This window comes from Tyto alba, unplaced genomic scaffold (assembly GCF_018691265.1).
Source record: "Tyto alba isolate M040663 unplaced genomic scaffold, T.alba_DEE_v4.0 Super-Scaffold_5, whole genome shotgun sequence".
Classification (NCBI taxonomy): Eukaryota; Metazoa; Chordata; class Aves; order Strigiformes; family Tytonidae; genus Tyto; species Tyto alba.
In genome coordinates, this window is record NW_024881326.1 from 6,490,110 (window position 1) to 6,513,816 (window position 23,707).

A 23,707-nucleotide genomic window follows, 5' to 3' on the forward strand; every position below is an offset into this window, starting at 1 on the left:
GGTATTTTTAGTGAAATAGCTCTAAACGATAGTTGAGGCATCTAAATATTTCCAGAAGCAGTCAATATTTTCCAGAAAGGTAAAACACTAAACATTTGTCTCTTTTCTACAACTAACTTGTCCACTTTAAAATAAAATTCAATTATGTAAACCCATATTTCAGTTTACAATACTTTGTCTTTTCTAGGTTGTTCCATTGTTGAATTATAAAATCCAAGTACAAGGGAAGTTGGAGTTTTGCAATTTACAGTTATGGCAACTGTCGTTGTGTTGTTCTCATTAGCATATGAGGATACAAACATCCCTGTGTTATAATGAAAAGAAACATGAAGTTGCTGTATTGGCCTGAAATTACTTTTCCCTGCCGTGCACTGGTTTGCTTAATGCTTTAATTTGCTTAATTAAAATATGCAGAACTTGAGTAACACATGAAATACCTTGAAGGACTAGCTGAGGGCCACATGAACTTCAAGTTCACGATGCCCTGGAAATCACACCATCTTCTTTATTTCTCTTAAATTCTTTTCTTTAATTTCTAATTTGGTGCGTTGGCTCTCCGTTGGCCTAACGCTGGCTCTGCCGCTTGCACGGCAGTCGCTCGCACATCCGTAGGAAGCTGCGCCGCCCTTGCATTTGGGTCACTGTGAATGAGAGGAAGAAGTTGCGTATGTGGGAAGGCGACATCCAACAAATTTACGTATTTTCAGCTTTGCTTTATTAGAGGGGTGGTGAGCCAACATGGGGTACGCACGTGCTGTCAGCTTGTGCTGTTAATTCTCACCCTTAGACAGAGTCACGGCTGCCAGCTTCACACCATGTTGTGGGGAACAGGGATCCAAAGCACCACATGGTTTTGGGAAGAAGCAGAGCTTTATTCCCATTACTGTTTTATTTTAGGAAAACCCCTCTTTTCAAATGGTGATGCTGCAACCTGAATTGTGAGCCCAAGATTTGAGAAGTAACGGGATGGCTACCAACTGTTCAGAACTGTCAATATTCTTCTATAGGATTGAAATATAATTCATCTTTCATTTGGCATGTGCCTTAACACATCTAACGTGAGCCTGAGATTCAAAAAGTAACAGTTACCAACTATTCATTAACTGTCAATATTCTTCTAATGGATTGAAATATAATTCACATTTCACATGTGCCTTAAACACATCTAACACGCTCAAGCTACCTCAGAGTGCCTCCTGAAGTATGACTTATATATATTTATAAAACCCTGGCTTGCAGCATTTTTGTAACTTTGGCGGAGCAAGCTGCGCGCCGACACCGCACCCAGCTCTACGCTCCATCCCCCGCGACGAGCTACGAGGAGGTTCCCCCCGCCCCCCGGGATCGTTAACCGCGGGCTGGGCTGACCCAACTCGGGGTGCGGCAGCCGGGGGTGGCGAGGGCCCGGCCGCGGGGGCCCGCGGAAGTTCCGCGGGGTGCGGAGGCTGCGGCCGCCGAGAGGAGGGCGGCGCCCCCGCGCAGGCGCGTTAGGAGCCGCGCGCGCCGTCTCCCAGGGCACGGCGCGCTCGCGTCCCGTCGTTCCTCGCGGGCCGTTGCGTCCCCTCTGACCCGGGCTCGTCGCTCCATCATCCGGGCTCTCGGCGCCACACGGGGAAGATGGCGGCGCTGCTCCCTGCCGAGTGGATAAAGAACTGGGAGAAAGGGGGCAAGAGCGAGTTGTGAGTGGGGGGCTGCGGCGTGTGAAGGCAATGTGGCGCTACAGGCCGCCGGCCTGCGAGAGGGAGGGGGGGGGGGGGGCGCCTGGATCTCGCCAGCCGAGGGAGGCTGGGGGGGGTGTGGGGGGGGCGGCGGAGAGGTGGGAGCGGGCGGGGAGGACGTCGCTCGGGGCCGCGTCCTTGCAGCTGGGGCTTAGGGGCGAAACGCCGGTCGGGCGGAAGGCCCCGGCCGCCTCCCGATGCGGCTCGGCCTCCTTTGTCGGTTGCTAACGCCCTCCGCCGAAACTCGCCCCCCGTGGCTGGGCCTGGCGCCGCTGCCCGCGCCCCGAGCGCCCCCTTTCTGCCTCCGGGTCAGGTTTATGGGGTGTCGGGCTCCTCTTCAGCCGGTCCCCCGGGGTACTCCGGAGCCTGAAGCGTTCTTGTTTCTCTGGTTCCACGATGTTGACCTTTCTGGTAGAGATCTCGGCCCCCGTTCCCACCTTTCTGTTTATTCTGAGGGGACTAGCGCTATATACGTTGATTCGGGCAAAGCAGGATCAGCTAGTCATTCCTATTTATCCTACAAGCCAATTTTTATGAGCTGAGGGCTCTGGTTGCAATTTACCGAATCAACCCAGGTGTGCTAGAAGCTCTTCTTTTCAGGGCCTTCTGTGTATCTGTTTTAAGTAATCTTAACTGGGCAGGTTCACTAACTGTGCTGTGTTACAAGAGTATATATGCACAGGGGGTTATTTACCAGTTTGTTGATTCCATGTTACAGTGTTAGCTTGGGCAAGGGTGTCCTCTGTACAAACTAGATGTTTTTAAATGCCTTTATTTTAATTCTCCCATGCACTGTTTTTTATTGTAACTAAACCCCCCTACAGTTTTAAATATGGGTGTTTGGGGAATCACTTTGAGAAGGGCTTCTTGATATTCACTCTTTTTGTTATTTTCTTTTATCTTTTTTGAAAGGTTGTGCAACTATGGTAATGATCTTCACTGTGCATGAAGAAAAAGGTAGTGGGGTAGAGAATAGAGGACATAGAGACTCCCTCCACAAAACACTGTTCTCCCCAGACCCTCCATTTTGTAGAGAAGGGGCCCCCTTTATAGCCATGTCATTTTTGACTTTGAGTTGTGCTAGAAGCGTTATCATGTTAGCATGTATCATTCACATCAAAACATGTTAAACTTAAAAGGCCAGTGAAAATCTGTTCTGTACCTGCATTTCCAGTAATAATAAAAGTCTTCATGAGACCCCAAACAATGCTGAGGTTTGCATTGCTTTTTTAATCTCCTGCTTAATATTTTATGGCAATAGCTGAATTTGCATCCAGCATGGCAATATTTATACAATAAGCCCAGAGACCTTTTTATTGAACTTCAGTGTTGAGAAACTTATGTATGAATAACAAAGAATAAAATGTATATACTGGTACCTTTCAAAAATACACAAATGGCTATAATAAAGCAGATTCCCTTTTTATACATAATATTATATATGTGTAGATGCACTTGCTAGCTCTTCTGTAATTGTCATTAAGTCATTTTTGCCTGATGTAGTCACATATGAGTGTGGGTTTTGTAACTTAACCTGTTAGGATCACTGAGATTGAAATTTCTGTCCTTGTACAAACTTGATACATAGTTGATCATATAATACCTTCTGCATTGTTTGCATTGAATTCTCAGAACTTTTGTCTAAGCGGCAAATTACCTTAGCGTTTGACCATGATAAAACCTTTTATGAATCTTCCCTCCTGCTAGAGCAGTACTTCTTAACCATGATGGGAAGGAAGTGTCAATTTGCTGTGGGACCAATGAAACAAAATGATAGGCTAAATTCCTGTATTTGTGGCATTTACCCTTCATTTGGAATACTGTTTAAATGGAGGTCTAGGCATGATTTAAACAGTAGTTTGCAAAAGATTCCATACATTTTAAAACAAATGTGATTTGTGTCTGGATAATGGTCAGTTTTTGCAGTGATAGTTTTATAAGCTTGTGGAATATGTATGAACTTACTTTCTAGAAGCAAAAGAATGTATCTGTAGCCCATATCTACAGAACTTTTTAGGAAGCTAACATTTTTTGGGGGAATCTTCAGAGTGTAACTTTGCGTTTCTTTTTCCAAAACTTCCTATTTCCTGTCTTACTGGATGAAAATAAAATTACAATGCTTTCCTTCCAAAATGAAACATACGAAATATTTTTAAACATTATTTAAAGTAAAGGGGAAATAAATGTAACGAAGCTTCTTACTTTTATTATCTAATACAAATATGCTCAGAAATATAAATTAGGTCTAGGCCTAAGTCAAGGCCACAGTTCTGGTCTTAGGTTTTGTAGTTCAAAATTAAGACAATGCATTATATCAAATTAGAAAAGTGGGAGGGGAAGGATACTGCAAAATGACAAACTGGACATTTCTAGCAAATACAAGATTTGCAGAAATTTTAGAAATTTTCTTTTTTAGTGTTCTGGTTTGGTTTGGGTTGATTTTTTGTTTGTTTGTTTGTTTACTCTATGAAAGCCTGGTCTAATAAAGCCCATGTATGAAGTCAGAGAACATTCACTCTTGTATGGAGGTGTTTGTTTTGTTTTTAAATGAACTGATGGGTTTATTCACAGGGAGACAAATACTAACTTTTCAACAAAGTGAGGATTATAGGTAAAAAACCCCTTATAATTAGCAGAAATAAAAGATGGCAAAAAATATTTGCTGGAGCATGAAATTACATGCATGATCTGACAATATCAGCCCGAGGTAGTATTTTGGCAGTTACTGTTTGCCTAAATGAAAACACAGAATTATGTTTTGGGGGAATATGAAACTGTATTGAGAGAAGTAAATTATTTGCTTTTATTTGTCATTTCAACTTCTAGTTTGATTAATAATGGATGCTTAAGATGATTGCTGTATGTTTTCTGTGTTTTCTTCCTGAGTAGTATGGTGGTGGTCTGCCTATGCTTGAAAATGTTCAGTATTTGTAATAATGCTGTAGTCTGTGGGAGATGCTGTTACTGGAGCAGAGGGGAAAAGGGGGGGGAAGAAAAAAAATTTTGATTGTTTTGTAAAGAAGTCAAAATATAGGGATGTTTAAAAGTAATCTAGTAATAAAATCAGTTTTAAACTGATCTTTTGCTGTGAAAAATAATGAACTTTATTTTTGCTGTTGAGATCAGTTTGTCATGTTGTAACAGTAATATCCAAAAATCAGAAGGTAAGGATTTTGTATGTGTCTTGGAGTGTCATAGTGTTAATTAGTAAGGCAGTATTGTAGAGCTAAGCTCTACAGTGACCGTTCACTTCCTAGAAATTGTTCAGAGACCTTGTTCAAAATGGTACATGCTTTGAATTCAATTAATCCAGCTACTGATGTTTAATAATATCTAATACAAATACATAAACGTATATCATGTGGTAGTTTCAGGTGTTCTTAGCTTCCAAAACTATAAATATGTGGTCAGGATGTGGTCATCTTATCTGTCATTTTCAATTTTGTTCAGACCCTTCTTTATCTAAATACTGTTTATTAAATTATGTGCATTTGTTTTGCTACTGCCAGATATTGTGTAGAGATTGAGTTGGAATCTATGACTGCTTATCATGCTGATCAGTCTAGACTCCTAGTAGACTTGTTTATGTGTACATACACTGTCCTTCATAGTGAAAGTGTTTTGTTTGGTATAGTGTCATCCACAATAAGATGCTGATTTATGACTGTAGTCCATATGGATGTTTATAATACACATACAGTGACAAGTATTTACTGTTAGACTGTTAGCTTACCTTGTTCTGTAATAGATTAAATACATTGGGGGATCTTTATTGGGGAAGTAGGGCTTTAATAATGTACTTGGGTGGCCGTTTATGCAATACGTTAAGTCTCAGGATAAACTGAAGAAGCTTAACATTCTGTGAATGTGAAATTTTGGGACTCAATCTTTCAAACTCTCCCAAAATGTTTGTTACTTTACTTACATGAGGAATGCAGTGGTGTTGAGTTAAAGGGCTGGGAATCAGGAAAACAGACTTCAGTTGTAGTTTTTCCATCCTGACTGCAAATGCAATTGATTGTACTTTATTTCAACTAGAGAACTACCCACTCCAGTTAATTTATGCATATACTTAAATGTTTGCGGGCATGTGCACTTTTTGATAATTACTGCCACGTACTCTGTGGGAGTGGACTCGAGCGTATAGGGTGTTGTGTATGAATTGGGAGGCTTAGGTTCAGTTGCTAGTTCTGCCATGCAAACTTGTTCAATAAGTGCTCAACACTGCTTCAGAATTTGTTGTTTAAGCAAATCTATCCCATTTTAGTCCAAAACAGATTTAATTTTAAACTTTAATTTTCAGAAGTGATTCTGTGATTTTTTTTTTTTTTTAATTATTTTTACTTTCTAGATTATCCTGTTTTTTAAATTGTATTTTAAATGTATTGCACAGTTTTGTCTTTGGGTGAAGGGATGTAGGTTTTAGTAGAGTAGGGAAGTTCTCCATCCTAAGATTGCAGCAATGACCTACAAGATTTGAGTAATAAAAGCTTCAGACAAACTCTTAACAGACAACAGACATTTTTGGTCAGTTGAACTGAAAAGTGGACCTGATCAACAATGCCCAGGTCAGTGGAAATTTAGATGGGGAAGTATTGTGGCTTTTTTCAGAGTTGATTAATTGTACTAATATTGACGTTTTTATTCTTGTGAACATGCAAGAATTTTGATTTTTAATTTATGCTGCACTCAGATGAGGCTGGATGAACTAATCTCACAGCTTGTTGGTACTGGAAGGGAGGGCTTCTGCTTTGTCTTTCTTTACCAGGGCTCTCAACTCTGGTGCTTATCTGACCTCCTGATAAGCTGCTTCAACTTGCAAAGTTGGCAGAACACTGTTTTTCTGACCAGTTTCTGCCAGGTTTGTCAGTTTATTTAACTGTTTTAACTGACGTGAGGGCTAGACTTGTATGGCCCAGAAGGGAAGAAGTATCAGTCAATGTGTCCATTTCTGTAGCAACAAGCCATTGAATCAGCTCAGCTGTAGTTCCTGACAGCACCTTCAGAAAAGGTCATCCTTTTGACATAGAGTACCTGTATGAAAGAAAATAAGCACAATTGTTAATTTAGATCCAAAGAGTAACACCAACATCTTTTATACTACCTTTTTCATGTAGAATACACAAAAATAGAATTTTTACCTTTTTTTTTTTCTTCCCGGTTTAATAATTGAGGAGTTTTTAATTACAAATACAAAACAAGTTGTTTTACAGACTGATCTTAAATAGGGCTTCTTGTTATACTGATGAAACAGATTTGTGTCTTAAAGTAATGTGAAGTTGATAGTACTATTTTGGTATTGCTGGAAGGGGATTGGAAGAGGTTAAAACTCTTATTTTGTGTTAAGATGTACTTAAGTGAACTCTTCAGTCCAAGCAAACAGGGCTGTTGCTCATGTAACCTGGTTGATGATACCACCTTATGACACAGGGGTCAAAGTGTACATCTCAGTAGGTAATTTTTTTGAATCAGATATTTTACTTCACTGTTACTTGTATACAGAGCTTAGAAATGAGCGCTTTAGGGTTACTTTTTTATGGAGGAGTAGTAAGTAAAATTTAAGAAAATCTGACATAGATCAAATTGAGACACTCTTTAGGGACAGCTGTGAAAAAAATCTATTGCCGCTTTAAGTAAAAGTGCACTTACCATTCATGAAAAATAAAATACATTACCTATTCTCCTATTTTGCTGTTTCTGTTCTGGTTATTTCCAAATATATTGCATTCTCTTCACTAGCATTTAGAACATCGCTTTTTACTGAGCTTGCGTGTTTCTGCTGATTACATTGTATGTGAAACCACCAGTTTTCAAGTTATCTTTAAAGGGTGCATATACCTTGTATTTACTAATTATACTTTGATTGCTGGAACAGCAATCCCACTAGAGAGGTAATAATCTGTATAGGATGCAAATAGAATGAGTAATGGATTGCTACAGAATCCTTTTTTACAGTTTATTTTTCATTATAAGTTTCTACAGTAAATGTACATACCTGCCTTTTTTGAGAGCATGCTTAAAAATCACTCCTGCAGGAAGTTGTAATCTTGTCATCATAGGTAGGAATATGATGTAGCTCTGATACTATTTTCAGTTTCTGCACATGGTAGACTTTTTGATGAAAAATATGTGAAACTTACAGTTGAAAATTTGCAAGTGTGAAGAAAACTCTTAAGATATTAATTGATGTCTGTTATAGGTAAATTACTATATATTTAAAAAATACTGTTGCTTTTAAATGGGAAACTGCTTTTGAAGCCTTGTGCTGGGGTGACAGTAGTGGTAGAGAGGGAGAATCCTTGTAGCTTGGAAGCATGTCCATTTCTAAGCTGTCAGTGTAGATGAGAAGCAATTATTTTACAACACAGAGAACTATTATTTCATGGTAGAGTCTGTACAGTATTTACTGTACGTTGTACATATGGCTAATTTGGTTAAGGGAGCATCAGGAGTGACTAAAGACAATGTAACATGACAGGTCTTCGTATCCCATAGTGGATTCTCTTAGTGACTAAAATAGGTAAAATTCTGTCTTACCATTGATAAAACACTGCACCAGGAAACCATGCACATAGTTTAATGTTAAAGAATTTTTACAGGCCCGAGTTTGAAAATGGCCATTGGTTAGCAACAGTAGGCTAATGCTAGCACTTCCACACTTCCTTTCACATACAAAAATTGTCTAGTCTTCTTGGTTTTCTGTGTGTAAGCATGTGTAATGTTAGGAAGAATATTTTTTTAAGTATATGGTATATTTATGAGGTCTTTTGGGAGTCTTGTATTTCTTTGCTGTGTAACTTCTGTGAATTAGTGTTTGCTTCATGAAAAGTAAGATGTAGTCAGCTATTTAAACTGCAAAAATTTAAAGTTACTTTAGCCAGAACAACAACAAAAGAGCTCCAAAACATTTGAGTGTGTAGGCTAATAATTATTTTTACGTTTTGATTTTTTTTTTGTACTTTTTATTTCAGCGTGCAACTATGTCGCACTCTCAGTGAAAACAAAAGCCATGATAATATGGGTTTCAGAGGTAAGTTGTGTGGGTTTTTTGGTTATTTTTAATTAAATAAAAAAAAAAGCCTGGAAACAGTTGATCACGGTACCTCTGCATGTATTTGCTTGGAATATTTATACATGGTGACTGTTAATGCATGCTAAAGGCGAATACTACAAACAGTAAAGCAATACAAACAGCCACATCTAAGTTTGTCTTCAGATGTCCAGGTGAGTGGTTTGTTAAAGTGGAGGCAGAGTGGTCCAATATTTGGTCTGTGCTGTAGAAAATGGAATTCCATTTTGCAAACTCAACGTAGAAGTAGATTTTATTCTAAAAGTTAAATATATGATCACTAGTGTATGCAATTGTAATCGGTGCTTTTTACAACAGTACGAGTTACAGACTTTTTCTCCTTTGTTAGTGAAGGACACTGCTGTGTAAGTTTTAAATTCGCACTTTAAGAAATCTTTGGTGATGAAAGAAAAATTAAATTTTTGTTTGTCTTGCAGAATCTGCTGGAAGAAAAGCTTCCATATTACTGAGAGTATGAATGTGTTACGCTGTTTAGATGATGTTCTAGGTTCTTGCTAAAATAGTTATAATGGGCAATTGTAACAGCAAAAAAGATAAACCAGAACATTTCATTTTAAGGTATAAGTAATATTATTAAGTAAGAATAATTTATTATTCAGCAGAGCAAAATCACTGTTTACAAAGTTCTGGAAGAAAGGCCACCAGATGTTCTCTGTTGTAGACAGTGGTTGGCAATTTCTTTGTGCTGTTTTCTTTTTTTTTCAGTCCTCCCTGTCAGAACCTAAAAGATCCAGTGGGATTGACTAGATAGATATATATGCAGTGACTATATTGGAGGAATTAATAGGCAGTAGAAATAGTTGAAGTCCTTCTGGTGATAGAAAAAATCCTGAAACTGTAGATAATCTGGAGTGAGGTGCAAAGATACTGACTGCTAAGAATTTGTTTGAGTCCATGTGACCTGGATCCAGTTCTGAAAACTCCACTGGCACTTGCATTTCTGCCTTTTAGTTCCAGAAAAACATTTATTGAAGTCCAATGTACCACAAGCTTATGGAGACAGGTCAGATTTGGTGGTGTATCTGTGTAACAAACTCTCCACAGTGTGGGAAGTCACTTGCAGAGGCATGTCTGAGGCTGTGCCTATGGCTGGCTTGGGTTCATTATAAATTATTAAACTGGGCACTACCCCAAACTGTCCTCTTGAATTGGCCTTCAGAGTAGTAGAGTTATGATATTAAAGGTATCTTTGTTAAACAAACCGCCAGTACTCGAATTACGTGCAGGACTGTAGTTTTTCATCCCATTTTACTGTTATTCCATAAACTCTCTAGGGAAAGTGGATCATCTCTTGCTATCTGCTTGTGTGAAGTCTTAAATATTGATGCTAAAATTTAATCTATCAGCAGTAATAAAGTAATCCCTGTCATTGGTAAGAGAAGCATATCCTCTTTACTTGCAGGGTATCTGAAGTCTACAGCATTATTGTAAACATTGCTTTAAAAGTTAGACCAAGGATTACCTAATATATTCCTTAATCTGTTTTCTTTCAACAGATATCCAACAGGCTTTGTATGAGCTTGCATACCATGTTGTCAGAGGAAACTTAAAGCATGATCAAGCTTCTAATGTTCTTGGTGATGTCATAGTAAGTATATATTTGTAATAATTGCACAGTTACTAAATTTTTAGCTTGTTATAAAAATCCAAATGAAAATCAAGCAGGTTAATATTCAACAGATTTGTTTTTCCATGTCTAAAAATTGTTCTTGTCAAATCATTTTTTTCATTTGTATGCACTTGAAATATATGCAGTCTGTCAGGTTTTTTTTTTTCCCCCTACTTTTTGTGGTGACAAAGAGATATATTCATTTTAGCATTAATTAAAATTGAAATACTAAAATTAAATTTAAAAATAATAAAATTTAAATAAATTTTAAAAGGACATATGAAAACTGAAATTTTTAATAAAAGCTAGAAATATATTTCAGTTGCTTATGCAACATGTCTAATGCCACCTACTGGTTTTTATAATTTCCATCTTTCTTACAGTGTAATAATGTGCGTGTCTGCAATTTTATTGTTGAGATATGAATCCCATGACTACCTTTAAAATAATTCAACAGACTTATTTTTTGTTTGGAAAACGTTTTTCTTAAAGTGCTTTGAATAAACAGAGAAGATAAGGAAAAGAGTATATTCCTCTAAACTTCTAAGGTTACCAGATGTTAGTGTTCCTGAAAAAATAATAAAAAATAAAAAATAACCCTTTAAAAATTATTTCTTATTCTTTATAATTTCTTAGATTGCTGTTTTGACATATATAGAGCATTAAGAAAAAATACATTTTGCAGTAATCTTCCAGGATAACCTTTTTAGGTTTTTAAACTTCTGTATTGGGTTTGAGAGATGTCAAGGCTGAGGTGCACCTTGCTGTTGGGATAGCATGTGATAATGTTTGATCTTCACTTATTGTAGGAAATTTCAATTTGTTTGGTGCCTGAGAAAGTATAGTTCACTGTACAGGCTTGTGCTGCTCTTCAGACAGGGAGTTCTATTGTGCTAAAGAAATGGAGGTAGTGACCAGAAGGTTTTGTCCCTGGCTGCTAGATGCTCTTTTCAATTATATTGAAATGCTATGTTTTTTCATTACATATCAATAATTAGGGCAGCACTTATGTTAGGTATCAGTCAATAATTGAGCCTCTTCATTATTAATATGAATTATTATTAATCTAATTAGTAATAACAATCTGCATTATTAATTAACACTTCATATAAAGTAAGTTCAGATTGTTTTATATAATGGAATAAAATTTTTCTAAGTGTACATATTGGAGTTTCTGTATTGACTAAGTGTGATCTTTTTCCTTTTTAGGAATTTCGGGAAGACATGCCTTCCATCCTAGCTGATGTATTCTGCATTTTAGGTAAGTTGGGTTGCCTTCTTTTCATCATTGCAACAGATTTGGAGAAACAAATGCCTTGTGTGTTTGCTTGTTGACTTCTTCAGGAAATTTCATTAAATCTGTAAAGCATGACTTCTCTTTACAAAATAAGTCTTGATTCTTCCTCAGTATATCTGTATCTTGGTTGTTAAAGTCTTTTCAATTCTGCTTTGTTCTGTTTTAATTTCCAGAAGTTTACCTATTAAAAGAAGTAGAAATTGATCTGCCAAGAATAGTTAGAGCTAGCTGTAAGAATGTTGGGTATTAGCTAATGGAATCAGTGACTTAGTGTTGTTATCATTCTTAAGTCTTTTAAGTAAAAATTGACTTATTGGTGGGTAGATCCTCTGTTCTCAGAATGTGTTCTGTAAATATTTTTATCTGTGCAGTCACTCGTAGTGAAATAGAGCTTGCATTAATTATCCAGAAGTCTGAAGGCAAACGACATCATTTGCCAAGTTACTATCTGCCAACTGAGCAGGCTTTAAAGACATGTACATCTTATTCTGGTAATAACGTCTGGATTAATGTTGATCCAAAGCTGTTTCTCTCCTGTTTTTAGAATTTTAATCCTGTATACTTTTCTCCAGATCATAGTTTTAACTGCATGCAGTTTCTATCTTGTTCTATGTTTCTCTGTTTTTTTCAACAAATTCCAGCAAATGCTTTTGACAGTCTGCTCATCACAGATCCCGATTTGTTCCGTATCCTTACGGAGCGTAGTGTCTTCTGTGCTGTGGCTGCCTGTGCAGAGAGACACCTAATTAAGTTTGCATATGCAGCCATGGTTCTGTAACATCCAAATGGTGAATTTTGACCTTGTTTTATTCATAAAGTTTCATTCTGTGTACTTGCATCATATTTTTGTAATAATTAGTTCTTATAATGCAGTATGACACTGATACCCTTTTGTTTTCTAAGCTGGGTTATAAAATTTAGTTAGTTGCTTCTTGAACTACTTGGATAACTGAAACTAGTGTGTCTGCCTTTTCTGATGTGTTTTTGCTTTTTATTTCTTCTTCCCTTCAACTCAGTATGTAGCCAAATGCTGCACCTCCACTAGTAGCAGAGAAATAGTATGGCTAAGGAGCTAGGTTTCAAACTGTGAGACAAAGGATATTTGACAATTTCTTGCTTGTTTTTAATGAGTTTCCTCTAACACTTTTTCCCTCTAACTAGTATTTGCTACTATCAGGATAATTTTTTTTTTCCTAATGTCATCATCTTACAATTAATGTGTTTCAGTATTGGAGAATTTTGATTTATCCAGTCATCCACATTCCCTAGACTAATTTTTTTCTGCAGATTGTTCTTTGGCTGAGAGGCTTGCCTGCTAGGGTCCAGACTGATCTGGCAAGTCTGTTGCCTCTACTGCCACGCTGCTACATCATCACTGTTTTTCAGTCTGTTTGGGGGCTTTTTTCTCAGATTTTTGTTGTTGATATTTTCTCTATGGGTCTAGTTTTCCTGTGGGTAAGTGTGGGGTCTTTTTTGGTGTGGATTTGTTTGGGGTTTTTTTGATAATGGTTACCTTGCATTTTTTTTATTGTTTTCCATTCCTTTTGCAGTTCCTAGCTTCCTGTAATGATGTGCTTTTTTTAAACTACTTTAGACAGATGTGTTTCCTTGGCCTTTGTTTTATGGCCTGTCTTCCCACAGGAGTGAATTTATGAATTGCACTTGTAGTTGATAATGCAAAAGAAAAGAATGGAAATACAGAATCGTACCTAGTGAAAGACTGCAGACCAAGCAGTAAATGGTAGTTAGACTGAAGACACAGGGAAAGATATGAGAACATTGCATTAAGGCTAGGATCATGCAGTTCTTTTCAGCAATTCGTATTTCTCTTTTTTTTTTGTGCTTATTATTGATTCTTAATGCTAGCCATAAACATTGCAAGAAAGAAGGGTAAGAAAAACTATTATGGCATTCCTCTGGTTTCTGTTTTACCTTTACATGAGATTTGTGGATGTGTGAGAATTGTTATGAAAATATTATGTGGATGAGGTAGATAAGTGACTGAAAAGTGGCAAGAAGCTAGCATGTTATAAACAAGTTGCTCTGCATTGTGTTATCATTAGCATTTATTGGAATATTTATAAAAAGAATACTGAAATTCCACAATAATGATTTCTTTTTTCCCCTTTTTTTTTTTTTTTTTCCATCTTCCTTTATATTAGATATTGAAACAAGCTGTTTGGAAGAAAAAAGTAAGAGGGATCATTTTACCCAACTGGTATTAGCCTGTTTGGTAAGTTGCACTTACAGAGTCTTTTGGTAAAAGTATATGCCAAAATCTGACAAGAAAAATCAGGCAGTTTTGAAGCTGCTTTTTTTTTTTTTTTTTTTTTTTTTCCCTGTTAATGAGGAAAAGACTATTAGAATGTTTTAACAAATCCCCAAGTAATTTAAAAACGCATCTTCGAAGTGTTATGGTAGAATAATATAATATAGTTGTCCCTTGAATTCTTTAAAGAGTTTTAAGAGAACTTAAGCTTTTCCCCTGTCAGTTCAATGGAAGTTTTGCTTATAAAGTGTGTTTTGAGTGGGACTGCTTCTTTGTACAACCTCCTCTGTCTTTAGAAGTGGCATGGAATAGCCAGTAGTGCTTTAGAAGAAGCATGGAATAAGCCTGATTTGTAAGAAAATTCAGGATATGAAAATAAGGCTTTTCTCCCAGAATATGAGAGGACAGGTATAAGCTTTGTAAATATGCAATTATTGGTAATAACATCCCTAGATATTATGCAGTGTATACTTTATAATGAGCAATTAGGATCTAGGGCTTGTTTCTTCAAGGTGTTCTTGTATATAAAATCTACCACTGTACAATTCAATTTCAGTTAAATATTGTCTCAGTTTTGTCTACTTCTGTGTTTGAAGAAGAATGCATTTAGTATCATAGTATATCATGATATTTGAACTTTTTTTTTGGAGTCAGAACTCATACCTAACCTGAAATAATAATCAGATGGTTTCTAGGTCTTTGTAATTAACAAATCTGATGTATGGTTTTGGTGTTTTTCAGTATCTTGTATCTGACACTGTCCTAAAGGAGCGCTTAGATCCAGAGACACTGGAGTCATTAGGACTTATCAAGCAGTCTCAACAGTTCAATCAGAAATCTGTTAAAATAAAGACAAAACTATTGTAAGTTTTGGGTCAAGAGTTGTTTGAGGAGTGGGTGGGGAGGGGTAGTGATAATTATTCAGTTTTCTAAGATCGTGACTAATGTTCTAAAAACATAAGTCATGGTGTTTTCTACCAATGTTCAATGTTTCTTTTAAGAAAATACTCCGTTTTCTTTAGGAAATGTGTTTTGTTGCACTTTAACTTATTGACAGAAGAACTTCTTTAGCCCTCTTAGTTTTCAAACTCTTGAGAAATGTATATTTCTTAACGTCACCTATTGCTATGGCTTTTGTTAGTGATTCCATACATGCAGATCAAATACTTAAGATTTAATTTTACTTGTGACAAATGTGAACTTACAGAGTAAAAGACAATTAATAATGGTTGTTGCATCATTTGAGCATAGGCATTTTTTTTCATAAATAAGCAAATATGTTAGTTTTAGCAACACAGGATATATTTCTGTGGGTGTATGTTTGGTTTTTGTCTCTGTATCCAATGTTTCAGTCTCAATCTCAAAGAACACCACTTGAAACTAGAAAAGCACAGACTGTTACAGAGCAGTTCTCCAGCATAGTGTTTAAGAGCAAGCTTTACTGTTAAGTATAAGCATAATCTTGTGTCGAGATGGTCTGCATTTGAAATAAAAGTAGAGCTGGATTTGTTTGGAGAATGCTCGCTACCTTGCAAGTATTCATTGTAATGCATAATATAATTTTTGCAATAGCTCAGGTAAATTACAAGTTCTTATAAATGTGTTCAAAATGATCATTTTGTATAACAAATTTAATACTGATAAGAGCAGAAATAAACTTCACTGTGGGCATGTGTTACACAATAGTATTTAATTTCTGTTTATTTGCAGTTATAAGCAACAGAAGTTTAATTTGTTAAGAGAGGAGAATGAAGGTTATGCAAAGCTCATTGCAGAACTGGGGCAAGACTTATCCGGAAATATCACTAGTGATTTAATCCTTGAAAATATCAAATCTTTAATAGGTAAGGAATTTGCTGAAGGAGTATGGGCACTGTTTTTCCAACATGGTCTTTATAACTACAGAAAGTGACTGCAGACTACAGTTTGAGATGATCTGTGGATCAAATAATACATCATACAGGCATGTAGTGTGATAGTAACACGTATTGGTAGATCATCTTGGATAGAATTACGACATTTGGAAGTTCCTGTTTCTGTGGCAAAATTAATTTGGGGAGTGTTGTGTAGTTAGGCTTAATTTAGATACTGAATTTATGGACATAATTTAGATACTGAATTTATGGTACAGCCTCAAATATGCATGCTGTGATTTTGATTTATTTCAGCAGTAATTTTTGAGGATGCACTTGTCATCTCTTAGGCAGATTGGAGCGTAGCAGAGTAATGGGTTTTGCTATTTTAAGGTACTCAGTTCAATACATGAATATTCTTTTAGTCCTAAAGAAGTTGAACAAGTGATACCTTATGAAGAGAAATGAGAAGGATTAAATGTTCTTTTATCTAGTTCTGATTAAGATTTGTTCATATTTCGAAGTTGAGTCTTGGCAAGAGCATCACAGTCAAAGTGCAAAATAGATTAAAATCAGGAAATATCTGTAATTCCCCATGCTTTACACTTCCTTTTTGAATAAAGTTTTATACAAAATATTAATGTTTGCACCAGTACCTGTTTCATATGGTGCCAGTGCAGTAATGGTGAAAAGGCTATGCTACTATTTTATAGAAGGTAATTTTTCATCTGTCATAGAATTTTGCCTGAGATTGTCAAATCCCTGTAATGATACTACTTGTTTTGAAAGAATGCTAGAGAAGAGGATGGTTTTGCTAGTTACTACAGTAAAAAAATACTCATTTTGAGGAATTTTGTAACAAAACTTTTTTCTGTCTTCTGGAATTTTAGGAATTATTTAGGCATTAGGAATTACCAATTGTCAATTCTTTTAAAATACTGACTTGCAGTAGGTCGTGGTATAATGGAAATGGCTTTTGGGAAGGAAAGACATGCAATTAGATATCTCCATAGTGGATGTGCCAGCATAAAACTTCTCATGGCACAATGAAGAAAATAGTCTAGGTGTGGATTCTTTTGATATAAGTAATATTTCTGTCTCGAGTGTGTCTCCTGGAGTTTTGGTGGAAGAGTTTATATAGTGAAATACAAGTATAATTACAACATTGGCTTAAACTGATCTATATCCTTGCTCTTGCTCCCCTCAAAATAAACAAACAGTTCTCCCTAATGCTAGCAATAATACTGAACTGGCACGACGGTACAACCAGGTGGATCAGGGTCTAGCTCAAACCAGAACCATTTTGGGGGTATGAAATAATTTCTAGCTGGCTGGTTAGTGTTACTGAATGAATATGTGTGCCAGCACAAGGGGAGAGGAAGCAGGCAATGCCTTCTGCTGGCACTGTGGTATTGGTGAGGTTGGGTTTTTACTTACTAAATATTCTCCTTGAGATGGTAATTTCTAGTTCTGTAATCTGAATTGGAAGTACTGTTTAGTATCTTTGCCTAGCTCAGTATTCAACGTAAGTCAAAATGATCAATCCTGTATTTACAGATGATACAGATTATTTTGCTGTAGATAAATTCAGGCTCAATTTTTAAGAGAATTAACTTTAAAAACAAATGCATTTGTGGTTTAGTAACAGAATGAAGATGAAAGATAGCGTTGCTAAGCTTTTCTACTCCGTTCTTCTCCACTAGGGTGTTTTAACCTTGATCCTAACAGAGTTTTGGATATTATTCTGGAAGTCTATGAGTGCAGACCTGAGTATGATGACTTCTTTGTACCACTGATAGAGTCTTACATGTATATGTGTGAACCTCAAACTCTATGCCATATCCTTGGGTTCAAATTCAAATTCTACCAGGTAGTGTATTTCCACTCTTAATTTTTGATTTTGGTGGTTGATTGTATTCAGTGTTAAACTGCAGTCAGTGATAACAGATTTTTACTGCAGACTTTTTTTATTTTCTTACATTGAAATTAATTTTGAAGTTGTAAAATTCCAGTATTAAAAGCAATTATTTAATGATTTGAATGTAAGAATGTATCTTAGAGGAAAATGGTTGGCTTTCTCCAAAACAGACAGACAAAAACAATGTTGATACCTTCCATTTGAACTTGTACAGTTATGTAAGGACTGGCATTAACAAAGAGGTTGTACTTCATAAATGAAAGCCTTGTCTTCAGGAGTGAAGCGCATGTTTGCAAGAGAGTTGTTGGTATTTTATCAAATATTGAAGTGGTTTTTTTAAATGTATGGTTAGGAATTTCATGCAGGCAACATAAGGAGTGAAGATAAATTAATGTTTTTGTTTCTGAAAGTTCTGAATTGTGTTTCGCAGTTAAGTCTAGTGGTTCCGGAGTAGTAGTTAAATAACATAACAAGGAGAACTGAGGGATTAATGTGCTTCATCTGAAGTTAGAGTAGTTTCTATTTCATGACCTTCAGTGAGCTGTTTGGTTTTTTTTTCTTAAATTTACAATCTTTTCCTTTTTAGGATCCAAGTGGTGAGACACCTTCCTCCTTATACAGAGTTGCTGCTGTCCTTTTGCAACATAATCTCATAGATTTGGAAGATCTTTATGTTCATGTAAGTGACAGTGCTACTCTGTCAAATGACAAAACTTAAAAAAAAATTTTAAAAGGAAGCCAGGTATTTTACTGTATTCCTAAAGCTTCAGATTCAGGACATACAGTGTAATACATTGTACATTTGTACATTGTACATATGTACATTTTTAATGTCTTTTAAAATTTCCAGCACTTTCTAATGCCACACATTCAAATAAATACACACTGAAATGTGAATGCTGATAGACTTTATTTGAATTATCTGTGTAGCATCCCTCAGATTGTTTAACTCCTGTCTGAATAGAAAGTAGGAGATAGATGCCTGAGTAACCTTCCTTAAGAACTAGACCCTTTGAGTGTTTTGCTTTACAAGATCAATTTTTGAAAAAAGTGACAGGACAATCAGATGTTCACATTCTCTGTTTCTCTTAGTAGTAGGATTTTTTGCCTGAACTCTTACATATTCCTGATTTAGGGCTCTCACTCCATCTACAAGAATTATGACCATTTGTTATACTGAAAGATGAAAATGGAGTTACATGTTCAGATTTAATTAGAGATACTTACTCTCTCCAGTCTGACAGTCTTATCAACCAACCAACATACCAGTTTGGCAGATGGTAGACAGAAAGTTCAGTTATCAAAATAATTTTACATTATACACCAATTTTTAATTTCAGAATATCCATAGATATTGTAAGACTCTTAACTCTATCACTGAAATCAAGTCAATGAGCTCTAATTACATCTATGGAAATTTTGGAATGTAGTCCTGCCATTAATTTGTGTGGTAGTTAATAGCATTAGTCACAATCTGACTTGTCAGTAACTGTCTCTGGCTTCATAGGAGTATTTTGGCTAAAAATGTGTTGGGTGGAGCAAGAGTAGGTGTGCATGTCTTGGATAATTGGTGTGGAGGGAGGAATGCATGATAATGCTAATTTGTTAAGGAATGTTTGTAAGCTTTCAAAACAAATGCTCGGATTCAGAATTACAGTGGCCTGTGCAATCTCAACTCAGACCTGTATAGGTATGGGCATGTTTTCTGACATTCTCACAGCTAAAATGGTCTCTGGATTCATTTATACTGTTCACCTTTGTCATGTTGATTCTCAGTCTCATTTTTAATCTACTTTAATTCCAGAATCTCTGTGCCAGTCTCTCTGTCTGAGTGTTTGGGAGGGTATTTTTTTCCTCTTTTCAGTTCAGGCTTAATTTAACTTGCTATGGGAGTTTCAAGAAAATAATTAGTGTGTAGGTGTTGAGTCTTAAGTTGTATGTATTGTGCAACTCCTATACAATAGCAGCTGTCAGATTTATCGTTCATATCAAGAATGTTCTCCCCACCTCTGCCCTCCCTTCCCCTTCCAAGACTGTAAGAACTGTTTTCTGTTTGTGTATATATACACACAGCTATATATAGTTGTCGTGGTTTGAGCTCGGAGGGCAACTGAACACCACACAGCCTCTCACTCTCCTTTTGTCCCCCAGCACTGAGAAGGAGAAAATAATCTCTTGGGATTAGAGATAGGGCAGGGAGGGATGAATCACCCATTACAGTCATGGGCACAATATGGACTCTTTAGGGGAAGGAAAAAATAACATGAATTTATTACAGACACTAACACCACCAACAGCACTCAACGGAGTAGGACAGTGAGAATCATTACCACATTTGAAAACAGCTCTTCCCATCCCTCCCTTCTTCCCAGGCTCAGCTTTGCTCCCAATATCTCTATTTCTTCCCCACCAGTGGTGCAGGAGGCAGGGAATGTCAGGTGCAGTCAGTGCTGCTGCTTCTTCCATATTTGCAGGGATGGAGGAAGTTTTGGAACTTCTTCCCCCTGTTCCAGTGTGGTCCTCCTCTCACAGGAGACAGTCCTCCACAACTTTTCTCCAACTTGAGTCCCTCTCACGGGCCACAGAATGTCTCTAGCTGCTCCAGCATGGGACACCCCCACATGCTGCAACCCTCCCAGCGCCGATCTACAACAGTGGCGGCTGCTTCTTCACACAGGATCCCGGCTGCCTTTGGGCTCAGTCACCTTAAATGGCTGTGGGGCCCACCACAGGCCATATATCAGTGTCTACTGACCATAGACCTTCATGGGTGGCGGGGGGGCACCCTGCCATCTCATCACAGGGTACAGGGGGGTCTCTGCTCTGGCACACCTCCCCCCCAGTTTCTTCCTCTGTTCCTCCACTGACCTTGGTGTTCGTGTAGATGTCGCAACTCCTCCTCCCAGGTCCCTGTTATCACAGAGGCGCAGCTGATTGGCTCGGCCGTAGTGCAGAGGTGGGTCTGACCTGGAGCTGGGAGAGCTTTGAGAAGCTTCTCACATTGGGCCACCACTGTAGCCCCCCTCCCCTGCTACCCAAAAATCCTACCACTCACTCAAATCCAGGACACGTATTGCATCCTAAAGATACAATTTACCCCTTGAAATTCCGCACTTAGGTATTTCTTGGTGAATTTTAGTAGATTACCTGTGTTTTCAAATGAGAAAAGTGTAGCTCTTTAAACCTTTTACATTTTCAAGTGGGTTTCTTTCTTCCTTAGATTTCAGTGAAATTGAGGACTTCTACTATATTTTCTCTGAAGGAGGTGATGTTTAGTCTTTCCTCCTTAAACTGTCAGTTTGGGAAGAGAAAAAACAGTGAAAATCTTCCCTTGTTAAAAACAATAGAAGAAAGGATTACTGTATCAGAGAGGTCATGACTCTGTAGTAAGTTTTGATTACATATTTGCAGTTAAAATTTGAGCATGATTTTAGGAATCAAATTGAAGTTTGACTTTGTCAAAAAAAGAGCTTGCTTTCTGTCTCGCAACTGGAACTTTTAATTTTTGAGTGTACGCTTACATTCCTCACCCTGATCATTCTCAAATACAAGACTAGGCTGAGGTTTTATCATACTCTGTATCTCTTAATGTAAGATGTTTTTTAAGGAACCCGTTACATGTGTTTAAGCCACACTGCTGATAAATAGGAAATTTGGTAAGCTTTAAATGGTATTCCTTTAAAATAAAGTACAATCAGAACGTGTTTAAGTAGGTTACCTCGTTTTCCTTGATGATGAAATTTTTTTTCCCTTTAGATGAGCAAGTGAAAATTTATGCTTCTGAATATTCACTTTGTTCTAAGGCACTGAATTTTGTAAATGTGATTGTCAAATATGTGCATAACTGTCCCCATATAGCTACAGCTGAATAGTAAATTGGAGAAGAGAGGGAGTTTATACAACTAATGGTTGTGAGGAAGTAGAACAGTAGTATTTCTCATGAGTCCTTGATTTCAGAATAGTCTATTAATAGTATACTTCCATGTTAGGATGATGGTAGCAAGGAAAAGAATCTCTGAAGGAGTAAGTTTACAGATTAGTAACAGAGAAGGACAAATTTCTGATTCAAGCTCAAGTGATCGAAAGTAGCAGTAGGTCACTTGAATTTTCATATATAATGCTTGTTCTCTGTTGGTTTTTTTTTTTTTGGTTTTTTTTTTTTTTTTTAGCTTCTTCCAGGGGATAATGCCATCATTGAGGAACACAAGCGAGAGATAGTGGAAGCTAAGCAAATTGTCAGAAAACTTACTATGGTTGTCTTATCCTCTGAAAAGACTGAAGAAAAGGAGAAGGAAAAAGAGAAAGAGGAGGAGAAAACTGAAAAGGTGTGTGTCTGTGAATAGTTTCCTTTACAAAAAGATAATTTTAAACTAAACATAAAAACGTTTTCATAACAATTATATTTATTTGAAACATACAGGTATGTACTTCTTGGAAGACTTGTGTCTGTCTTCTGATTGCACTTCCATTATATTGAATGTGCAAAAATGCATGGTTTGGGGTTTGTTCTGGATTTCTGTGCATTTAGTGTTCTTGGTTCAGTGTCTAATTTCTTCCCTCCCTTTTTACTTTATCAACTCCACTAAGTATGTCATTATATACAGCATTAATATACTTCACAGTCTTTAACAACTGTGTTTTCTAGGACCCATGACAGTATAAACCTAGTTGATTTCTTAAAGACATTTAGTAAGAGTTTATTCCTTATTTATCTCAATGAAGAATTGGGATGTAAAGAATTGCCAGACTTATTAATGCTAGTATAATTATCCTGCATTGTAGAAAAAGATTTTAACTGAACATTTTTAATTGTAACAGTTCACTGTGCTTTCCATTAGATCTGTACCTTTGTATGTGTAAATGTATTCTATTTATTTAAGGTGCTACTATATCATGTATTGTTCGTGTTGCCCTAGGTCTGATTTGTTTCAGTGTGTCCAAGCTTTACTTTAAAAACAAAATTATTTAATCTGTTAGCTGCCTTTCTGTTGTCATCTTCATTTGAGTGTCTAAGTACTGCTCAAACATCTTATTTAAAACAAAAAAAAGAAAAAACAAAAACCTTAATATTTGCCTTTTTTAAGTGGTGTACTGTAGAGGGGGGAAAGGTCCAGCAGTTTTGACAGTTTCTGTTCTTAATTTCCTGTATTTTCCTAGACTAATTATATCAATCTGTTTTGCCTACTTATTCGTATTTGTTCTGCCACACCTTGATTCTGTACATCTCTGACCTTCCTTCTTCCTTCCGTTTTTCTTGCTTAGCTTGAAAAATGTAATTCAGTTTTCTTCCCTCAGGCAGCTTGTATAGTCACTGCTCTGTGGCTCTCCACTGCAGTCACATTTGCTGCTTAACCTGATTCCTCTCACTAGCTTTACGTTTCTGACCTCCCTCCCACTCATTATTTCAATATTCCTTTTGATTATCGCACATTGCTTTGGTCCACCTCCTCTACAGTCTCATGAGGCTTCCTGGTATACTCGGAAGCATGCATGTCACCATGTTCTGTTGGAAAGCTAAACTCTTGATGGGACATGGGGAGTGTATATATTGCAAGTCATGTCAAAACAGTTAAGATGGTTTTCATCGCTAAGCTTTAGAAAAGAACTAGGGAATTCTAAGCTCAAGCAGAAACTGCAACATTTTTCTGAAGAATGACAATGACAAATAACAAAGCCTGAGCCTGTGTGATGGGAAAATGGAGACCTGTACGTAAAAACAATTTCTTTTACTCTACACAGTTATGCAATGCATGCTGTTTCTTGAAAAGCTTGTTGCCGAGTTAGTATTTTTGTATGTGATTAGCTGTGCAGTTCATAGCAATTAGTAACTACATGTGAAAGCTGTTGACAGTCTGAATTTAAGAACTTTGTATCCAGTATGCAGTTCTAATGTACAATTTTTGATACATCACCATGGAATAAATTCCTGGATAAGGAAAACTGTGTTTAACAA

General features: G+C 36.8%; 1 protein-coding gene across 2 annotated transcripts in view; it reads left to right on the forward strand.

Annotated features, from left to right (window-relative positions):
• The first annotated feature begins 1,532 nt into the window (after positions 1–1,532).
• The window catches only part of THOC2 (THO complex 2), a 55,786-nt gene continuing 33,611 nt past the window's right edge, over positions 1,533–23,707 (forward strand). For both annotated transcript variants that reach the window (XM_042807136.1, XM_042807137.1), the window contains exons 1-10: positions 1,533–1,679; positions 8,690–8,748; positions 10,305–10,396; positions 11,627–11,678; positions 13,877–13,947; positions 14,725–14,846; positions 15,694–15,827; positions 17,540–17,706; positions 18,341–18,433; positions 21,924–22,079. In XM_042807136.1, coding sequence (XP_042663070.1) covers positions 1,618–1,679; positions 8,690–8,748; positions 10,305–10,396; positions 11,627–11,678; positions 13,877–13,947; positions 14,725–14,846; positions 15,694–15,827; positions 17,540–17,706; positions 18,341–18,433; positions 21,924–22,079 — 1,008 coding nt within the window. In that variant the 5' untranslated portion in view covers positions 1,533–1,617. The remainder of the gene's footprint in view (positions 1,680–8,689; positions 8,749–10,304; positions 10,397–11,626; positions 11,679–13,876; positions 13,948–14,724; positions 14,847–15,693; positions 15,828–17,539; positions 17,707–18,340; positions 18,434–21,923; positions 22,080–23,707) is intronic.